Genomic DNA, 16,896 nt, shown 5'->3' with positions numbered 1-16,896 from the left:
CTTGATTCTCCACAGTCTCACCAACAGTGTTGGTGAAACTTCTGGATTTTTGCCAATCTGATAGGTTAGAATTGATACCTTGATGTGACCTGAATCTGCATCTCTCTTATTGTGAGTGGAGTTGATTATCTTTCATATAGGTAGTGTTAGTTGCTCAGTCGTGTTCGACTTTTTGCGACACCATGGACTGTAGCCTGCCAGGCTCCTCTGTCCGTGGAATTCTCCAGGCAAGAATACTGGAGTGGGTTGCCTTAAAAAAAATTTTTTTAATTAAGTTTATTTTTGAATTGAAGGATAATTGCTTTACAATATTTTGTTGGTTTCTACCAAAAAACATGATAATTTTTAAATTCTGAAGTCATTGTAGACGTTCATGCAGTTCTAAGAAATAATACAGAGAGATCCCTGGACCCGTTACCCAGCTCTCCTCCCTGCGCTCACATGGTGCAAAATTATAGTGCAATGTCACAGCCACCAAACTGACATCCACACCATCAAGTACAGAAGAGTTTCTGATCTTCCTTTTTACATGACGTTTTTTTGTGAGTTGGACAAATTGAGGTAAATACATCCCATTCACTTCTCCCACCAATGACCAAACAACAACAATGAAAGCCTATCGAAAGATTCTGAAAGGTGCGGTAAGGAAGACCAACTCCCCGGGGATCCAGAGAATCAAGTAACTCAGCCATGAATCCTGGGCGTTCTTTACTTGCCTCTTCATTAGATATCCCAGCCTGGGTGCTAAAAAGGTCAGCAACATAACTGACCCATGTATAAAAAGCCCCACAGGAAAAGCTTGCTGTCCTCAGCCTGAGAATCTAGAAGGGCGCAGACCAGCAGGCACCATTCAACCATACTGTCTATTCTTCAGAAGAGCACCCCAAGAACAGCCAGGGCGCTCCCCACCCCCACTGGGGAGCAGTGGTGGCCAAACCTGTTCCCCACCAACACCCACCCCCATGCCCTCTGTGGTGAGGAGCCTGTGGGGGGAACTCTGGGGACTCCCCTCCTGTATGTAGCCTAAGACTTCTGCCCCCTTTTCTACTGGGTTTCCAGGTAGGTTATAAAATACACAGGGCTTCCCTGGTGGCTCAGTGGTAAGGAATCCGCCTGCCAATGCAGGAGACACGGGTTCAATCCCTGGTCCAAGGAAGATGCCACATGGGAAGAACAACTAAGCCTGTGTGCCCGTAACTATTGAGCCTGTGCTCCAGAGCCTGGGAGCCACGACGACAGCCCTTGCACGGAAGCTACTGAAGGCCACGCACCCTAGAACCCACGCTCTGCAAAAACAGAAGCCATCGCAATGAGAAGCCCATGCACCACAACGAGAGAGTAGCCTCCACTCGCTGCAACTAGAGGAAAAGCCTGCACAGCAACAAAGACCCAGCACAGCCAAAAATAAATACAATTATATAAAAAATAAAGGGATAAGGGGTTGGCCACTATGAGAAGCCCTTGGCAAGCATCACCCCTACTTGGCTGTAGTCCCCTCAGGGGAAGGAACCTGGTCTTATTCACTCTCACGCCACCAGCACAGCCCGGTGTCTGGGACAGAGCAGGTGCTTAATAAATGGCCTAAAATATTGGGATCAGAGAGACTAGAGACTAGGCTGCCAGAAGCTGCTACACAGACTGAAAGACTGCAGTTACCCTATGCCAAATGACATTTATACAAGGTCAAGGGATACAGGAATAAAGGGGCGGTCTGGTTACCATAGCAACCCTGTTCTGCCTGAACAAAAGTACTCGGGGGATTTCGTTTAGACTTCAGAGAAACTAACAGCCGCCATCCGCCATGATGTTTCCTGATTCTAACAACGATGGTGATGGTGGAAGAAGAGAGAAGAGCAGGTAAAGGAAGGGAAGAAGGGGAGGAAAGACTGTGTAAATGAAGCAAATCCTTGGAAATGAACTAACTGGAAATAATGTTCCAGACATATATTAACACCTTCTCTTTGATAAATCAAGCCGGTGTTTTCAGCATCTGCCCTCAAACTCTTTCATCACCATATCTGTGCCTTGAGACATTTATTTTACAGTGGGGATGACTGTCACTTTCCTTGTTAGATTTTTTAATTTAGCAAAAATTATCTTGGCAGTAAATTCTTTGCTGTTTTTTTGGTTTTATAAACTAATCCATTTTAATTTTTTAAAACTTAGTAAATTTTTTTTTAATTTACAAATATATTGGATAAAAAGATGAGCCTCTCTATTCAGGTAAATCTGTAGGTGGAACAAAACACATTCTGACAATGACTTTTACTAATAAGGTACCGATCCTACTTAACACAGTTCAGTAAGAGGGTGATGGGTGTGCATTAATGAAGCAATCACTGGTAACGCTGCCGTGGGTTCTGCTCTGTTAGATGGTAAACAGTCTCCCCTGACAGAATCACTCATTCACTGAGCATGGACCTAGACGCTGGGAGCACAGAGATGAACTGACACAGACACCTGGGAGTCTCTGCACACACCTGGGGGACCATGTGCTCAGCTTTGCAAATACAAGAGATCATCTGGTGTATGTGGCTATTTATTTACAACTGAACAAAATGAAAAATCCAGTTCCTTACTCATACCTGCCACGTTTCAAGTGCTGAACCACCATGCGTGGCTAGTGACTGTCATACAGCAATATCACAGAACACTTCCACATCACAGGATATTCTGCTGGGCAGTGCTGGAAAGTGTCCTAGAAAGTGAATTACTGATCAGAGCAAAGAGACGGGAGGCAGAAAGGAAGGCAGAAAAAGAAGGCTCTTCCAAGAAACTGAGAAGAGAATAAGTGAAGAAGCCACACCCAAAGGGTAGGAGAGAAATAGGAGGAGTTCAGGCCCAGGTGGAGGCTGAAATCCTTCAGCTGTAAGAGAGAAAACTACAGAATCCTTTCCACGAGTTCAGTATTCTAACAGGTGCTTGCCATGTCATCTACTTAAGATCAACAACAAAGCCTGATTCTCACTTGCCATACATTTCTCCTCATGACTATTATCGCCAAGTTATAATTGTGTACTTTCGTCAGTCTACTAATTGTTTACATACATTCTCATGCACAGGGTAGTCACTGACTTCATTTCCTAGCAGAATTAAGGAGCATGGTCTCATCCTTACAATATGATCCAAGACAATTTGTATGAAAAGAATTTCACTCTAAAACTGGAAACTGTCTTAATATAAGCCAAGTTTGTGCTCGGAGTCCAGCACCGTGTTACGTTCTCTATTAGAATTACTTTTTTTTTTTAATTTTCTTTCACGTTTACTTTTATTTTTTAACTTTACAATATTGTATTGGTTTTGCCATATATCAACATGAATCCGCCACATGTATACACGTGTTCCTCATCCTGGACCCTCCTCCCTCCTCCCTCCCTGTACCATCCCTCTGGGTCATCCCAGTGCACCAGCCCCAAGCATCCAGTATCGTGCATCGAACCTGGACTGGCGACTGATATGATGGTAACAATAACCCTGTATATGAGACAGCAAAAGAGACACTGATGTATAGAAAAGAATTAGTTACTTTAATCATTTGAATGACCCTTGGGTAGTTCCCTCATCCTCCATAGAGACCAAGAAATCGAGGGCCACAGTGGTTTAAAATTTTGCTAAAATTTCCCAGGTGGCTCAGTGGTAAAGAGTCTGCCTGCTAATGCAGGACACACAGGAGACATGAGTTGGATCCCTGGGCTGGAAAGATCCCCTGGAGAAGGAAATGACAACCCCCTCCAGTATTCTTGCCTGGGAAATCCCATGGACAGAGGTGCCTGGCAGGCTACAGTCCATGGGGTCACAAGAGTCAAGACACAACTCAGCAACTGAGCACACACAGCTAATAACAGTGAATCTGTGAATTCAAACTCAATTCAGTCTGATTCCAGAGTCTTCACTTATAACTACCACCTTTCAACAAAGTTCTAAGAGGTAACTGCAAATCAAGGTCCACAGTTGCAGAAAAGCAATTATTTCAACTATCCTTCTAACATGTACTGTTTCCAGCAGAGAAATGCTCTATTTTTGACTTTTTAAAAAACTTATTTTATATTTTAGTATAGCCAATTAACAAGGCTGGGAGTTTCAGGTGCAAGGTAGAGACTCAGCCGTATATATAACATGTATCCATTCTCCCCCAAACCCCCTTCCTATCCAGGCTGCCACATAACATTGAGCAGAGTTCCCTGTGCTCTACAGTACGTCCGTGTTAGTTATTCATTGGCTAAGAAATATTCTGCACCTGGAAAAAAGTTGCTCCTTCAAGACACTCCGTTGGCTCTCTAATATTGCATGAGTGAACTATACAACTGATGTCTGCAGAGGGCACAATCGAGCACTTCACTTGACAGGAAGATCCCCTGGAGAAGGGCACAGCAACCCACTCCAGTATTCTTGCCTGGAGAATCCCATGGACAGAGGAGCCTGGCGGGCTACAGTCCATGGGGTTGCAAAGAGTCAGACGTGACTCAGTGACACATAGGTTTTCAAGTGTCCCACTCTGTCAGTTTTACAGAGGACAGTAAACTCCTTGAAAGTAGTTAATGTCTGATGCTTCTTGGAGATCTTCCAGAGCACAGACTTCAGCTGTAGGAGTTGGGAAGATTAAATTAGCTATGGAATTCAGGTCCACCAAAATGTATCTTAGGAATGCGCTGAGAAAGACACAAGTTTTACTTTTCAACCCATATATTTTTCTTGTATTAATTTGTGGGTGATACAGGACTATCTTTTCTGAAGTCACTTAAATCAAGTGCACCTTAAGAAGCACCTTTTCTAAAAAAATAACTTTGGTCCAGAATATCTCCACAACCTTAAATCGATACAAGGAAAACCCTTTCTTTTTTCCTTTTCTTTTGCATCTATATGAGATGATGGGTGTTCAACTAAATTTACCGTGGTCATTATTTCATTATGCTGTACAGCATTATTCAGACAGTGCTGTATGTCAATTGTATCTCAATAAAATTGGGGAAAAAATAAAGACAACAAAAAAATAAAACCATTAAATCATCAGAGGACACACTAATACTATAGGTAGGAACCTGGGGCAGACTAAGCAAACTCCATTTTCTGGCTTAGCAGGATTTGAATACCTAAATGATTATGATTTAATGACTGGCTTTGTGATGTTTAGTGACAATATCCCAGTAAGTCACACTATGCATAAAAATTAATAACACTGAGAATTCATTACACAAATAATTCCAATTGACAGAAGTCATGATCTCATGATCTAGTCCCAAATGCAAATCCAGTCTCAAGGTATTTCTGAGATTTGACTGCCTTAAAGATCTTCAGATTTCTGCCTACAACACACCAGCTTACTGAAGTTGTGCAGGGAGAAGAAAGTTATGCCAAAAATGACTTCTTAACTATTCATATTGATACAGTAGATTACTAATTGTATTGATGAACACTATTTAAATATCACTGTGTGTCCTGAGGTCCAAGCTATGAGGTCGTGTCTAAATGTATTTAAGTGACCCTGCTGCAAAGGTAGATGTGATCACCTCATGCTTACAGTGTAAATTCTAGTACAACCACAGCATTCAGCAATAGTCCACCTGAAAATCAGGAACACAAACACAACAAAACCCCAGACAACCCCAAAAACAGGTCCTGAGAAAATAATCACATCATCACACAAGGTCTTTAGAACATTATATTTCATAAAAGACAATGATAAAAAAGTACAAACATTTCCATGAGAAGCAAAAAAAAAAAAATGAGAGTACAAGAAATTACTAGCATTTATTTCAGTGCATTTATATAGAAGCCTTTTAGATCTTAATAAATAAAATAATCTTAAGTACACTTCCTTTTTCTGATAAACACTATGACCATTTCAGTTCTCTCATTGGCATATTTGCAAATACAAGATAATACATCTAGAGTACCAGTATTTGTCTGAAAAGTACACAAAGAAATATAACCGAGACAAACAAAGGCCAAATCAAATGACACACAATCTGCTTTGACTTGTACAGAACCTCCAAAATGAAGGAGAATATTGAACTGGTATTTTTCCATTTTGTTTTAAAATGGATATCAATACCTTGGCTAGGAAAGGAGAATAAGCAAGTTTTAACACATAATTTTGTATTTACATAATATTGCAAATAAGGGTTTATTTTTATGGAACACCTTTTCACAAATTACAAACAGAAATTTATATTTAGACTGAAAAAATATTCATTAAACCCCAGTTTTGGCAAAGACTTAAATGACAATCTGAATGAGAATTGAGACATAATGTTACAGCAAATGTGTACACTTTTTCATTTTCTTTTCTACAAATAGGCCCATTAATCATTCCTACTTTCTCTAGTCGAAAGGCACTGTATAACTTTCCCAGCAGTGCTATAGGGAGCTCGGAATTATGTCTGTCTATATACATTTCTTGCCTTTGAGACTAAAAAATACAATGCATAAGTTAACAGAAGACGTTTTCATGATTTTAGAAAGGTTTTAATCTGCTTGACTTGATTTGTTTAGAACGGAAATGTTTTCTTTGACATACCTGGCACTGCACCTAATCGAGTAGGTAATCAACACATGCGGGCTAACAAAGCCACTGAGCTATAAAGACAGTCTGCATTTGTAATGTATTTGTTAATTTTTATGGGACAGAGTTACAGGCTGGCGGCTGTAACTGGTGGCTCGGTTGGTAAAGACACCGTCTGCAAGGCAGGAGATGCAAGAGACCAGGGTTCAATCCCTGGGTTGGGAAGATCCCCTGGGGAAGAAAATGGCAACCTATTCCAGTATTCCTGCCTGGAAATCCCATGGACAGAGGAGCCTGAAGGGCTACAGTTCATGGGGTTGCAAACAGTTGGACACAACTTAGGTCCTAAACCACCACCACCACCAGGGGACAGAGTTCTTTTTATACAGGTAATTGGCAAAGCTCTATCACATATATGCAAACATAAAAGTTACTATTTATATGCAAAAATCAATTTGAGGTCTGCACTTAAAAAGCAAAACAAAGGATAAAAAGCAAACTAATGAGATGGTTTTCACAGGATGCCACACTGTATCCAAAACTAAAAAAAGCAAAATAGTCATGGCCCTCACTTAAAACAAAATTACTAGTAGACTTAATCCAAGAAAATAAGGCAAATCTAGTTGAAGGGAATTCTCTTGAAACTATAAAAATGTGTATCAAAATGAGAAGATTCCAAAATGTGGGCAGCTCCATATTAAAGAGAAAAATATGTTTTCCTAATAAGACTCAGAAACAGCCCCAATTTCCCCCATGACTAAAATATTTAAGTATTATTGGGTTAATTATGCTCCTATGCCCCTACAATCTTGTTAGTGATCAACAAATGTTAACTTTTTCAATCTACTTTCTTTCCTTTCATCAAATTAAAAAACTACATGGGCTTTGAGAGATAGATACACAATTTAAGAACAAATATCTTGCTTTCCAGAAGGTTTGACTTTTCATCAAAAAATGAAAAACAAATATTTTGGAAATATTTCTAAGAAATAAATGTAGAAAATTTGTTTAACAGAGAACTATCAGTTTTCTCAAAGTGTAAGAATTTCAATTATTTTATGGTTTTGTTTGCAGTCATTTGTGTTATCAATATTTGCCACAGAAAATGACAATTTAAAAATTAAACTTACAACCTGAGAGATAAATAACTATATCTGTGTCAGGTGAATAATCCATTTTGTTCCTCGATATTGAAGGTTTGTTTCATAGATATATAATTTTTTGTTTTAAATTTGTGAAAATATCTTAAGACATTTTAAAGAATCTTTGGTCAATCATAATTGATAATTTTCAAAGTAAGGATACTGTTTGGTTTTGTTATGAAAATGCCATCCAAATTCAAGATTAAGTAATTGATGTCAGGTAGAGAGACCTGTTTTTAGAGAGGTGTCTTAATAAAGCCAATGCATTTAAATAATTGGTAATGTATCTTAATATAATTCTATTAATTTATGTTTTAGTGAGGAAATTTTAACACCAGAGATGTAATAACTTATAAGTGAAAAAAATACACGCAGTTTGAATGAAACCAGCCAACATTAAAAAGGGTCCCTTCCAAACTTGAAGTTCTATGAGTCTGATAATTAAACTTAAAATCTGCTTTTATCTACTAAGCATTTATCTTCATAAAAATAGAACATTTAATTTTTTATCTAATAGTATAATTCATTTGTATGTTTTAAGTACTACTGGGTTTTCCATAACTCAATCTTTTAAAAAATTGTTTTGCTTTTTTCTTAAATGAAAGTTTTTTTTGGCTCTTCTGAACTGGAAATAATAAAAGTGCTATTCACTGTGAATTAAAAAAGTACAGTGTACAACCACACGCGACCTTGGGAACATTTTTTGAGGCACAAAATCCCTGACACTTACACCAGAGGTACATGAGAGACGGTTAACAAAGAGCTCCTTTATATCGCGTCACATCACAACTTTTAAGATTTTCTTAGTAATACTCATGCAATATGCATAAATAATATGGTTGTGATTCAGCAAAACCTGATGAGATTGCAAGCAAGGAAAAAAAAAGGTAATTCTGGTAGGAAGAAAAGCTATTTAAGTCCTCTCTTCTTACCCTTAAAAACCCTACAGAAGCTGTGACTTCTTCCACAAAAAGCTGAAGGTCTAAAGCTCAAAACTAGTATAACAGTGTATTTATTAGTTGGTTGTCAATTATTGACAGTTCCTTCATTTCACACAAGGTTAACCTTTGTTTAGTGACATAAATTTACAAGGTTTTATTCCATGCAAATAAAAAAGGTTTATAAAAGTCCCATAAACGCATCACCCGTTACATGCAAAACTGCAACACATCTTATTTTTCAACAATTTGAACACATTAATTTACACCACATATGTACAAAATATGTTTAAATGGAAATAAAGCATTCTCTTGAATTAAATTATAGATTTTAGTATAAAAATTTTCTCTTCGTAGGGAGCTCCTGTAACTGCCAGACTTAACTGCATCTGGTCTCTGCAGTGCTCGCCAGGGGGTGTGTCTCGGTAAAAGATGGGTGGGTGGAAGAAGGCTGACTGTGTACAATCCCACAAATAAACACTGAGAACGCAGGCTCTTCTCACCACCCAGAGCACTGTGACGCATCCATTCACTGACCTCCGCTAGGGGGCGCACTCCCAGTTTCCGATCCAGCATTGCGGTCTTGCCACGAAAGCTACTTCCTTTAATAGTCTTCGATTGGAGCTAACTCTGGCATGAGGTTTACAGATATATTTGTATACAACCTATCAACCAGTACTTTTGGCGTGTATACTAAATTGTTCAACCCATCGATGTACTGGCGCTCTTTTGAGTATCTGAGTAATTTATACCTACAGCATTAAAGAAAAAAATTAAAAGTAACAGAAACATGTTTCAAAAGAAAAACATGAGAATGTGCTCAAGGTCATTCTTATCAGTAAAGCATTTAAAGCTCTTTACAATTTTGGGTTCTTACACATAATTAAAAATCCTTCTACACCACATTCTAAATTAGCATTTTTACTAGTCTTAAAATGCTATCTGAAAAATAATTATTTTGTACTTGTACAACTTAGATATCCTTAAGAAATAAAATGCATTAGGCTTTATGCTAAGGAAAAACTTTTTATATAAACAATTAACCAGGCTCTTTAATATATAGGTGTGTGTGTGTGTGTGTGTGTAAGTATACATACATGTGTATGTATCTTTTCAAAACAAGCACAAGGACTTCCCTGGTAGCTCAGTGGTGGAGAATCCACCTGCCAATGCAGGAGACACGGGTTTGACCCCTGGTCTGGGAAGATCCCATGTATCGCAGAGCAACTGAGTCCATGTGCCACACGTGCTGACCCGGCATGCCTCAGAGCCTGCGCTCCACAGCAGAAGCCACTGCAACTGCAGAGCAGCCCCACTCGCCACGACTAGGAAAAAGCCCACACAGCACCGGAGACTCAGCGCAGCCAAAAATAATAAATAAATAAATAAAACTATTTTTAAAAAAGCAGCACAAGAATGCTTTACTTTTATAAAGAAAAATGATATCAACAGATAATTCCCTTCAAAAGTATTTTTTTTTTTGTAGGGAGTGTGATGCATTTTTAAAAAGATCTTTCATATGTTAAATAACTTTGAAACCTCGCTATCTAAAGATATTAAACTTACCGTCCTAAGAACTGGACTTCACCTCGATGGTGATGAGGAATAGACTTGTATTTTCCCAGGTCCCCCTCTGGTCTTGTTACATTATATCCAGCATAGTGAACCCTAAGATACAATGTACGGAAAGGAAAATACATTAAGAAATAAAATATAAAAATAATTACTTGAGTTCTGTTTAAAATACAACAGAATGCTCGAGTGTACGTGCTGTCAGTAATTTATGAAAAAACAGAAAAACACAACACAGGATTTAGGAACCACAAAGATTTTCCAAAAGAATCCTTTCCTGGGATAGAAAGGAAATTATTAGAAATTCCAATTTTAAGTAATTTGTACCCCAACATACCTATTCCAAAGGTCATCGTCTTCCCCTCCCCAGCCCCAGAAGGCGTTAGGAAAACCATTGATCTTTCTGAACTGTTCCACTGTCAGTCCACTTACACCACCAAAAAACTCTTTATAAGGAAGACTACAAAAGAAAGCAGAAAACAGCATTCTAAAAATGAAATCAAGACAGTGTGCCATATGAAGTTGACTTTTAGATCTTCTACGTGCTTTGCAAAATACACCTCTATTTCCATATAAACAATCATGCTGATTAAATCACATTTTTGGAAATATAAAGCACACCAAGAAACAAAGCATCTTCATATTCTAGTGAAATAGGTACACCTAACTGTGTTACATAAAACACTTGTGGTAACTGAAATTCACTATTTAGTATTGTTACTTTGTAAGACTCAAAACCTAGGGTTCAAAAAATGGTCTATTTTCACACCAAAAGTAAACTTGATCAAATACATCAATAGCTGCTAATGCAATGTTAGATGTTACCAAGCTAATTTCCTAAATTAATTGATCTTTATTAAATACATTATTAGATAGATGAGGATAAATATAAACTAGTAAAAGCAAGTCTAGCATTTAATTTTGAAAAAACTAGCTGCCTATTCCTGCAATGCTCTTCCAAGATACCCTATGAACCCTGGGATTAGTCTGTATGCTAAGTCGCTTCAGTTGTGTCCGACCCTGTGAAACCCTATGGACTGCAGCCCACCAGGCTCCTCTGTCCATGGGATCCTCCAGTCAAGAATACTAGAGTGGGTTGCCATGCCCTCCTCCAGGGGATCTTCCCCATCCAGGGATTGAAGCCACGTATCTTCTGTCTCCTGCACTGGCTGGTGGTTTTTTTTTTTTTTTTTTTTTTTTTAATTGGAGGCTAATTACATTACACTACTGTAGTGCTTTCTGCCATACGCTGACATGAATCAGCCACGGGTGTACATGAGTCCCACACCCTGAACCCCCTCCCACCTCCCTCCCTCCCCGTCCCGTCCCTCAGGGTCATCCCAGTGCACCAGCTTTGAGTGCCCTGTTTCATGAACTGAACTTGCACTGGTGACCTATTTCACATATGGTAATATACATGTTTCAATGCTATTCTCTCAAATCATCCCACCCTCGGCTTCTCCCACAGAGTCCAAAAGTCTGTTCTTTGTTTCTCTTTTGCTGTCTTGCATATAGGGTCATCGTTACCATCCATTAACGCCACCTGGGAAGTCCTAGGATTAGTCTAGGTAGATAAGATGACTTTATTCATTAGAAATCAATATTTTCAAACAAAAATTGAGAATTCTTCATTTCTATGACACTCATTATCTTTTATCAAAAATCTTTATTAAAGTTTATTAAATTTTAATTTATAAGATTAAATAAAAATCTTTAGTAAAATTTAGTAAAAAAAAAAAAACAGATTTTTTACCAGCTGAGTCACAAAGGAAGCCCAAGAATACTGTAGTGGGTAGCCTATCCCTTCTCCAGCGGATCTTCCCGACCCAGGAATTGAACTGAGGTCTCCTGCATTGCAGGCAGATTCTTTACCAACTGAGCTATCAGGAAAGTCCTAGCAAAAATCAATTCCCCTGAATTTAATGTGACTCTAGCAGATTGACCAAAATTGAGTTTCTAGAAGTGCAAAGAATCAGATCCTGAACCAGGGTGATCTTCCCAAGGTAATGCCAGACTTGGATTTCTGATACCACGGTAAAAAGGAGATTTTCTAATAATGACAATGACCAGTTTTAAAAACAAAAAGCACTCTTCTCATTTCTGAGCTGATTCGCCAGGTCCTTATCACAGAGACTTCCTGCTTCTCGAGCTCTGCAGGTCGGGCAGCAGGTGAAAGTGATGGAGCCGATATCTCCCTGCTCCAAGCTATTTTCTCTCCTCTCCACTTCCGTTAGTCAATAAAATCTGTGATCTCTTTCACAGATCAGGCCTGCTTGCTTAATGTCAATTTAAGTTTACTGTCACAGCTCCAATGATGGTATCATTTCAACATATCTCCCATCACAGAACAAAAAAAATGTCTCTTAATATTACAGGCAGGTCAAGAAAACACAGCTTCAAAAGAAGAGAAAATGGGCTGCAGAAGAGAGGGCTTTCCCTGCACTGGAACATCCCTGGAGGAGGGGAACACAGGGGAGCCAGCCTGTGCCCTGCTCCTGCCTGCGCAGCTCAGAGCCTGGGAACTCGCAGAACCCATGGGTGGGTTCTCCTGCTTCCTGAACAAGGATACCAGCGTTCAGAAATGCATGTCCTGGGACAACCAAGCCCTCTAACTGCCAAATGTAAAAGCCAGAAACTGGATCCACACTTCCTTGACCATAGAAACCAGGCTTTCTTTCCTACCACCCCACACTGAAACCTGTGTGTGAGGAAGCACCGGGATAACAAGCGACTCTATGTACCAGCTCCCTGTGAAGGTGGGCTGGAGTGACAGGTATTCTCTAGGCTCCTGGGCCCCCTTAGATCCAGGCACATAATGCTGCTTCCACTTTAATGATATAATTTTGCAGGTATGTTGCACTGCATCTGGCTTCCCAGGTGGCTCAGATGGTAAAGAACCTGCCTGTGAAGGCAGGAGATGGCAGGCTCAGTCCCTGGGTCGGGAAGATCTCCTGGAGGAGGGCCTGGCAACACATTCCAGTATTCTTGCCTGGAGAATTTCATGGACAGAAGAACCTGGCGGGCTACAGCCCATGGGATTGCACAGAGTTGGACATGACTGAGCGCGAACATGTTGTACCGTATCAGGAACACTGCCGTTACTCACATATACATGTATTTATCCAGCTTGGCTGCAAAGTGACGTGGCATTTCTCCACATCCATAATAGTTTCGGTCATTTTCAGGTAGATGATCCACATCGTGGAAGATGACACAGTCCCAGACGCTGTCTTTCATGGCCTCTTTGAAGCCCACGTTGAAGAGCATTGCTCGGTTAAAAGGCTGTGTGCCAGTCTACATGGAGAGAAAAACAGAAATGTACTCAGGCTCTGCCATGACTTTTTTCTGTAGCTTTCTAACTTGTTGAATCATGGTCAAATAGCAAAAATAAACACATCCACATCAAATAGATAAATGCTTTAGGATTATAAAACATACTGTTTGAATTATTACTTTATTTTATACTTTGGTAACACACGAGAAAACACTGTTATTATCAAGTCCACTGGGAGATCATCACATTTATATAATGATGTAATTCATGTTTCTGTTTTACTTCAAATACATCAGGATACAAGTTATTTATGACCAGGAAAAAAAAAAAAGCCACTGAAAATAATACAGGTTGCATTTTTTAGTGAAGCTTTCCATATGGTGTCAAGACTAAAAGAAGTGGGAAACAAAGTGAATCAAGAAGCAGGGACCCTTCTCTTACATAATAAGGCCGGGGGAGGGGGGCTAACTCTGTATTGCTTATAATAGACACAAAGGCATTTGTAGAGACAAAAACAACTGGAACTTACTATACAAAACCCAACTACCTTTCTTAAAACCATTTTCCTTTCAGTTAAGTTGCTCAGTTGTGTCCAACTCTTTGCAACCCCATGAACTGGAGCATGCCAGGCCTCCTTGTCCATCACCAACTTCCAGAGCTTGCTCAAACTCTTATCTTTCAAATGGGTGATGCCATTCAACCATCTCATCCTCCATCGTCCCCTTCTCCTCCTACCTTCAATCTTTCCCAGCATCAGGGTCTTTTCTAATGAGTCAGTTCTTCACATCAGGTGGCCAAAGTATTTACTGGAGCTTCAGCTTCAACATCAGTCCTTCATATGAATATTCAGGACTCATTTCCTTTAGGATGGACTGGTTGAATCTCCTTGCAGTCCAAGGGACTCTCAAGAGTCTTCTCCAACACCACAGTTCAAAGGCATCAATTCTTCAGTGCTCAGCTCTCCTTACGGTCCAACTCTCACATCCATACATGACTATTAGAAAAACCACAGCTTTGACTATATGGACCTCTGTGGGCAGAGTAATGTCTCTGCTTTCTGCTTTTTAATATGCTGTCTAGGTTGGTCACAGCTTTTCTTTCAAGAAGCATCTTTTAATTTTATGGCTGCAGTTACCATCTGCAGTGATTTTGGAGCCCCAGAAAATAAAGTCTGGCATTGTCTCCACTGTTTCCCCATCTATTTGCCATGAAGTGATGGGACTGGATACCATGATCTTAGTTTTTTGAATGTTGAGTTTTAAGCCAGCCTTTTCACTCTCCTCTTTCACTTTAATCAAGAGGCTCTTTAGTTTCTCTTCACTTTCTACCATAACGGTGGTGTCATCTGCATATCTGAGGTTATTGATATTTCTCCCGGCAATCTTCATTCCAGCTTGAGCTTCAACCAGCCCAACATTTCACATGATGTACTCCGCATATAAGTTAAATAAGCAGGATGACAATATATAGCCTTGACGTACTCCTTTCCCAATTTGGAGCCAGTCTGTTGTTCGATGCTCAGTTCTAATTGTTGCTGCTTGATCTGCATACAGATTTCTCAGGAGGCAGTGAAGGTGGTCTGGTATTCCCATCTCTTTAAGAATTTTCCACAGTTTGTCATGATCCACACAGTAAAAGGCTTTAGCGTGGTCAAAAAGAAGTTGTTGATGTTGTTCTGGAACTTTCATGCTTTTTCGATGATCCAATGGATGTTGGCAATTTGATCTGGTTCCTCTGCCTTTTCTAAATCCAGCTTGAACATCTATCTGGAAGTTCACGGTTCACGTACTGTTGAAGCTTGGCTTGGAAAATTTTGAGCATTACTTTGCTAGCATATGAGATAAATGCAACTGTGCGGTACTTTGAGCATTCTTTGGTATTGCCTTTCCTTGGGATTGGAATGAAAAAGGACCTTTTCCAGTCCTGTGGCCATTGTTGGGTTTTCCAAATTTGCTGGCATACTGAATACAGCACTTTCACAGCATCATCTTCTAGAATCTGAAATAGCTCAACTGAAATTCCATCACCTCCACTAGCTTTGTTGGTAGTAATGCTTCCTAGGGCCCACTTAACTTTGCATTCCAGGATGTCTGGCTCTAGGTGAGTGATCATATTGTGGTTATCTGGGTCATGAAGATCTTTTTTGTACAATTCTTCTGGGTATTTCTGCCCCCTCTTCTTAATATCTTCTACTTCTGTTAGGTCCTCACTGTTTTTGTCCTTTATTGAGCCCATGTTTGCATGAAATGTTCCCTTGGTATCTGTAATTTTCTTGAAGAGATCTCTAGTCTTTCCCATTCTGTTGTTTTCCTCTATTTCTTTGCATTGATCACTTAGGCAGGCCTTCTTATCTCTCCTTGCTATTCTTTGGAACTCTGCATTCAGATGGATATATCTTTCCTTTTCTCCTTTGCCTTTTGCTTCTCTTCTTTTCTCAGCTATTTGTAAGGCCACCTCAGAAAACCATTTTGCCTTTTTGCATTTTTTTTCCTTGAGTCGGTTTTGATCACTGCCTCCTTTACAATGTCACAATCCTCTGTCCATAGTTCTTCAGGCATTCTATCAGATCTAATCCCTTGAATTTATTTGTCACTTCCACTGTATAGTACCCAGGCAAGAGTTTCTATTTTCATTATTCTTGTTTATGATACACACCAAGAACATTATAAGAGACAAACAAAGTGGGAACTTACCACACAGAATCCAACTTCCTATATTATAACCACTTCCCTTTACTTACGAGGGAAATTATATAAAGGTACATTGACAATAAAAACTTTCATTCTACAGCTAAAGAAAATTAGAGCGAAATTACCTATGCCTTAGCTATATTTGTTAGCAATCATTTCCAAAACTTAAAACAAAAAAAGAATTATGACGGAAGCAAATGAGATACACAATGCAGTCATCACCAGAGTGCTCCCTCAAGAGTGCAAAAGTACTAAGTTTTAGTCCTGAGTCCTGCATTAACTTGAGATAACAGAAATCACTTTATTTTTTAAAGCTTTTCCTCACCAGTAAGATGGAGAGGATAAAAACGAAAGGCAGTTAAACTACAATGTTATTACTGGTACATCCTCGGTTTGAACAAATGACTTTCCTTTAAGATTTTAAAAAATTGTTTTTATTAAACGTAGACCTAATACTTAATGGCTTATAATAAAAATAAGTTCTGTATCTAACCCCCCTTCATCTTTCAAAAGCAATACATTTATATACATCTAGAAGTTTATTCTAGACTCACCTCTATATTTCAAGGTAATGCAAGTTCTGATATCCTCTTGCCTCATTCACTTTTTAGACACTATTGATTTCTTATCATGGTCACTGAGGATTTTTACCTCCACACTCACTGCCCCTCCCTCCACTCTCCCAACAGAGTTATGTCACAAATTTGTGTTTGCATTACTACAACTATGTAAATATTTGTGTAGAATAAATTACGATTCTGTTTTCTTCCTCAAACTG

The 16,896-nt window shown here is 39.3% G+C and overlaps 1 protein-coding gene across 1 annotated transcript in view; it reads right to left on the bottom strand.

Moving 5' to 3' along the window:
- Positions 1-5,645: 5,645 nt before the first annotated feature.
- Positions 5,646-16,896, bottom strand: part of B4GALT6 (beta-1,4-galactosyltransferase 6) — a 69,076-nt gene continuing 57,825 nt past the window's right edge. The window contains exons 6-9 of the mRNA XM_027525670.1: positions 13,261-13,448; positions 10,492-10,614; positions 10,149-10,250; positions 5,646-9,334 (exon numbers count right to left, since the gene is read on the bottom strand). Coding sequence (XP_027381471.1) covers positions 9,187-9,334; positions 10,149-10,250; positions 10,492-10,614; positions 13,261-13,448 — 561 coding nt within the window. The 3' untranslated portion in view covers positions 5,646-9,186. The remainder of the gene's footprint in view (positions 9,335-10,148; positions 10,251-10,491; positions 10,615-13,260; positions 13,449-16,896) is intronic.

This window comes from Bos indicus x Bos taurus, chromosome 24 (genome assembly GCF_003369695.1).
Source record: "Bos indicus x Bos taurus breed Angus x Brahman F1 hybrid chromosome 24, Bos_hybrid_MaternalHap_v2.0, whole genome shotgun sequence".
NCBI lineage: Eukaryota > Metazoa > Chordata > Mammalia > Artiodactyla > Bovidae > Bos > Bos indicus x Bos taurus.
The sequence above is the reverse complement of the archived record's forward strand: the minus strand, read 5'-3'. Positions and strand labels throughout refer to the sequence as shown.